The sequence below is a fragment of the Sphaeramia orbicularis genome, chromosome 5 (genome assembly GCF_902148855.1).
Source record: "Sphaeramia orbicularis chromosome 5, fSphaOr1.1, whole genome shotgun sequence".
Lineage (NCBI taxonomy): Eukaryota > Metazoa > Chordata > Actinopteri > Kurtiformes > Apogonidae > Sphaeramia > Sphaeramia orbicularis.
In genome coordinates, this window is record NC_043961.1 from 36975902 (window position 1) to 36981655 (window position 5754).

Sequence of the window (5754 nt, forward strand, 5' to 3'; positions counted from 1 at the left end):
TGTTAATTGTTAATAATCAGGTTGCTCTTTTGATGAGTTCCTTCAAAGCTGTCATTTGGAATGGTGGCCTTAGTCCGAATCACTGCTGCTGCTACTGCTGCTACTGCTGCTGGAAGACTGTGAAGACACAAAACAAAAAGTGGACAAACTACAGTGTTAAATATAAACTGTTCTGTTTAACACTCTAATTGTTGTAATAGATGAGTAGATTAGCAGCTGGGAATAACTGCCCAGTTCTTATAAAGTACACAAGTAGGGTCTGTCATAATCATTACACAATCAGTATTTTGCAATGAATGGATTATTTGACATTTGACTTCATTTTCACAGAATCTTCCAGTGTTTGACTGGCACTGTTTTAATGACATCATTTTGTGCCTAATTTTTCTTTCTGCTATAATCTCAATGCAGTTTACTTGGTTTTGTACTGAAAATTTGTGATTTTTTTTTTTTATTTATTTTTTTTTAATATTATTATTTTTTAAATCATACATGGTTCACTTCTACCTTGGTTGAATCCTTAAGTAACGGGATTTGTCCTATATTTTAGCAATGTCCTGTCTGCCATGTTCACTTCTTATACACAAATGACAAACAGAAATAAAAAAATATATATACATAATTACATTAGTATTAAACTTATGCTACAGCGATGTCATAAAATTAACAGAGTAGACAATAATACTGTATTGTCTGTGTACATCAAGAATTTGTTGAATTTGAATTTGTTGAAGAATTTGTTGAAGTTGTGTTGCTCATTTTTAATCAGGCCTTCGTTTCAGTTCACATTATTTTTAATTTAATAATTTCAGCTATGTTAAACAAGCAGATCTTCATTAAACACCCTGTCTCCTGCCACTGGAAACTAGACAACTTTACAGAAAACGTGTTAGTCTCTTGAAGTACCAGCCTTAATTGAATTGAACTAAAACTACATCTGAGATTTAAGTAAGACTTTCATATATACAGACTGAGAAAGCGACATTCCCATCACGTTTCAGTGGTGACATTCCCATCACGTTTCAGTGGTGTTTATTTAAGTAGCAGCTTAATTTGTAGCAGTGCAATATTTTACTGATAACGTGAGGAGTTTCCTCTCGTTATCATCTGAACTACTACTATATCTCATTAACTATCCTGAACTATGCACCTGCTGAGTCACAGTTCTAGTAGATCTATTGTTTGTAATTGCATGTGCAGAGCGCCTCAATCAAGTTGACTGGAGAATGTTGGAGTTACTGAAGCTGAGGAGCATTAGCAGATCCTGTGAGTTTTATCTTTTGATGCAGCTTGTCATAAATATGACACCTACAGTGTTCAGTATTTAAATAAAACCTTTACAGACACTCACCTTGCCACCGTGTTTGTGATGTCCATGCTTGTGTGCTTTGTGTCCCTTCTTCTTCATCTTCTTCATCTTTTTATGGGCTTTATGTCCCATCATCCCCATTCCCATTCCTGCCACTCCTCCAGCTAACATGGGATTCACCCCACCATGGTGACCTTTGTGCCCTTTATGGTGACCTCCTTTTGGAGAGTGTGGATATGGACCTGGGTGAACACCTCCAGGAGGGACAGCGGGATATCCACCTGGAGCCATGGGATAAGGATGAGTACCTGGAGGTGGATTAGGAACCATGGCTGGAAATTGGCCGGCTGGGTATTGACCAGCTGGGTATTGACCAGCTGGGTATGCTGGGTGTGGAGGCTGGGGGAAGGCTCCAGCAGGAGCAGCGGGAGGGAAAGCAGGGTTGTAGCCAGGAGGGTAGGCAGGATTTGGTGGTCCTGCTGGAGGAGGTGGACCTGATATACAAAAAAGGACAAAACATAAATATGGCACTCTATAAAACAAGTAAGACAAGACAGAAAATGAAAAAAATTATAGTTTTATTATGTTTGACCTCCTACCTTGATTTGGCCACATGGCTTTAGTCCCTCTCAAAATCCTGGATTAGCCAAAGGAAAATAAAAAAAGACACCTGATAAATATACATATAAAAAATAGGTTGTGTGTGTATTGTTTATTATCTAAGGCACTATAGCCTACCTTTACTATACTGAAACAAAAAATATCACACTTTATTGTATAGATTACTTTTTAGGCTATAACCTAAAAACACATTCTTCTGACAGCATTTTGACCTAATAAATTAATCTTCCTTTTGTTACAGTCAACTGTGATTTTGGTTTTGAGAAACTCAACAGCTGATAATATAGACCTACAACCAACCATTTGGTTGATAAATTTCCATACACCCCCATTTTAGATTTAAAGATTTTTTTATTTTTTTTTAATTGCCAATTTACTAGATGCAGAGGACAGAGAATTAAGTTGTACCTTATTATTAAAAACCATGTAATTAAAAAGGTAAAAAAAAAAAAAAATAATAATAATAATAATACAATAGAATATGAATAAAGAAAGTGGTATAAACTATTATCTATAATAAAATATAAATGGAGAGAAATCAAACGTACATAATGGAACAAAACAGCAGCAGATAAGATAAGATAAGATAATAGTGAAATGTGTTTACTTCTTGTAGATCTTTGCATTAACCAAATGTTCATAGATTTTGGTTATGGTTAACCCACAGTTCACTGAAAACACTTAAAGTAGAAGTGAGGGGCTGTTCAACTAAATTAGACTGAATAACTCAGAGACACTCTTTAATTTTCAGTATTTAATCCACCAACATACATTCTGCTTCGTCAGAGTACAGACTGACACGGACGCCATGATGTGGTATTATGGGATTTCAGTGGTTTAATGCCTGAACAGTTTCAGCTGTTTTTATTTCGGAACTTTCTCTGGATCATCTAACGCGACATTATGGGTGTGATAGGACGTAAACCCACGCAGATACAATATAAACCAGCAGACAGTTGTATTTTCCACACACTTCGTGCCGATCGCACTGGTTAATAATGCTCTTTAACTATGTTTCTATTTCATGGACTCACCTCAAACACTTGCTTCAGTTCTGGGTGAGTTCCTCAGGACTTCAGTGTTTCTGGATGTTTGTCTTCCGCATTAAGCTGCACCACAAAGCCACGCCCGTTGTTAAAGGACACGCACATTGTTTATGGAATGGCAAAAGTCCAGCAGATGTGGAGAAACTTTAACCCTTTGTGTAAGAGAGGCAATAGTTTCTATGATGTATGTTCACAACTATTAATAAATGTGGAGGGAGGAGCCAGTGGAGGTTACCTGTGACACATATGACACATGACTGAACTGACTCATGTCCCACTGAAACTCATGTTACATCACAGGGTAAGTTGGATGAGACTGATTTACTTCCATAGTGGTAACATCTGTCCTTTATTAAGTGATAAAGCCACTAATCAATGTATTAGAGAAATTATTCAAAGAGATATTGTTTCCAAACCTGCAGCTGTTTTTTATTGGAATAATTTTTATAATGTCACAGACTGGAAAAACACTTGGATCCTGTCAAAGAAATGTATTATTACTTATAAGGTACGAGAAGTTACTTTTAAATTGTCCACAGATGTTATGCGGTGAAGACCTATCTGGTAAACTATAAGAAAAATATTGATACTCTTTGTTCTTTTTGCACCAACACAGAGGAAACAATATGTCATTTATTTTGGGATTGTGCCTACACACATATATTTTGGATTGATTTAAATAATTTTATAAACACGAAAATTGATCCTTCATGTAAATTGAACTTTCAACACATTTTATTTGGCCTATCACAAAGTGATAAAATAACTCCAGAAAAATGATATATTATCAACCTTTTGATTATTTTCACCAAATTTCACATTCATTGTTCCAAATTTGCACACCAACGTCCAAACTTTACTGTTTTTAAAGCCCTTTTTTCCAATTATGGAGACAATTTGAGGAACATCATAAATTCTAAAGCAAATAAAACAAAAAAAAAATATGTCGAGTGTATAATCTTACTTAATTTGAATAATTTCTATTTATTGCCTCGAGCAATTTATTTATTTTTTAATTACATATGTTTCTATATATTTGAAATGTAAAATATTCTGTGATGTATGTAATTTTCTATCTTTGTTTGTTGTATACCATTATGTATATATACTGTTCAATGTTCATTGTTCAAATAAAAAATAAAATAAAATAAAAAAACTTCCATGTGTAGTGTCAAACATGCGGCCTGCGGGCCAAAACCGGAACGCCAAGGGATATGGGGTGAATTTGCTGCATGTGAAGAAGAGCCGCTTTTCCACCAGATTCCCAGGAACTTTTATTAACAGGAATTGTTTTACTCAAGAACAAAAAAATCCTGGTATTGTAATCTGCATGGTTTGCATTTCCACAGTACTGAAGCCAAGAACAGCCGTGGATTTACATAATATTTTATGGCCCGTATCTCATGATAACGAATTCACTAATTTGTTATCATGAGAATAAAGATCATTTTCTTGTGATAAAGAACATATTTATTTCATTATTTCGTAATAGAGAACCATATACAGAACTCGGATGCAAGCAGATACCACATCCTCAACATCGCAGCTTTCGACAGCTGCCTCTTGTGCCGAATGGGCTCTATGCACAGCCCCACTACCTCCTGAACTTAAGGCAGTCCCTTTATTTCCTGTCTTTCATTATTGGACACACTGATTAATCCAGGTGTGTCTGCTACTTCTTGTTATGACTACTGTGGTCAGACACACCTGGATTAATCAGTGTGTCCAATAATGAAAGACAGGAAATAAAGGAGCCACTTGAAGTTCAGGAAGTAATGAAGTTGCGCATAGAGCCCATTCTACTCCCTGCCGAAAACTGCTCCCTCTTCCTAAGTCAGTCATGAAGAGGACAATGTGCACTGAATTCACTTCAGTTAATTTTCACAGTAAATGTTTTCTCTTTTTTTTTTTGACTGTAGGGTATGAAATTAATTGTGAATTATTCATTCTCTGAACACCATCGTAGCTGTGTAGCAATTAATTAATAATATTGTAAGATACTACAGTTATGTTTTTTTTTTTAATCTGTTCAATATTAAAGAATGTGCAAACTGTAAGGTATATAAAACTTTAAAACGTTAAATCTTAAATAGAAAACACACAACATATATAACAATAAAAACAGATACTGACGAAAACTACATCACCCTGGGCTGGGGATGCAGTTTTCGGCAGGGAGCAGAATTTGGCACAACACCGCTGACATGTGCTGTACAGAGCCGAACACACATTCAACAACTCCTGTAATTTCTCAGTTTGGGATAAATAAAGTACATCTATCTACCTAACTTATCAGTAGGTTACAGTTACTACGAGAAAAGTATCATTGTTATCTCAAGAAAACAAATTAATTAATTCGTTATCTTGAGAAAACAAACTTTGTTATCTTGAGATAATTAATTAATTAATGTTATTACGAGATAACGACCATATAATAAATCCGCGGCCGTTCTCAGCTTTTGTACCACCACACCTCAAAGTTCCTGAAAATTAATTCAAAAGAGGCTCCATTGTTTCGAGTTGCTGACTGCAAAATCTGCCTGAATTTCTTTTGAGTGTATTCAGTATACATTTGAGGTCCAGGCTGTTTTAGTATTGTATAGTAATGAAGTAATAATACTAAATAATTACTGTACTCAAGTATGTTTTGGGAGAATTTGCACTTTACTGAGTATTTTTTATTCGGTTTACTTTCATTTTTACTTCACTATATTTCCTAAATCAATTGCATACTTCTACACTGATACATTTTAATGCACAGCGTTGTTATATTACAAA

General features: G+C 35.1%; 1 protein-coding gene across 2 annotated transcripts; it reads right to left on the reverse strand.

Annotated features, from left to right (window-relative positions):
* LOC115419666 (proline-rich protein 13-like) lies at window positions 1-3136 on the reverse strand. Of its 2 annotated transcripts, none has more exons than XM_030134585.1 (4): window positions 2965-3136; window positions 1909-1979; window positions 1352-1803; window positions 1-117 (listed from the first exon to the last, which is right to left on the reverse strand). In XM_030134585.1, exons 2-4 carry the CDS (start codon window positions 1922-1924, stop codon window positions 70-72), a joined length of 516 nt encoding a protein of 171 aa, XP_029990445.1. In that variant the 5' UTR covers window positions 1925-1979; window positions 2965-3136; the 3' UTR covers window positions 1-69. The 2 variants fall into 2 exon arrangements, with proteins under 2 accessions (XP_029990445.1, XP_029990444.1); XM_030134584.1 differs by having other exon boundaries at window positions 1909-1946; window positions 2965-3134.
* Between the last annotated feature and the right edge of the window lie 2618 nt (window positions 3137-5754).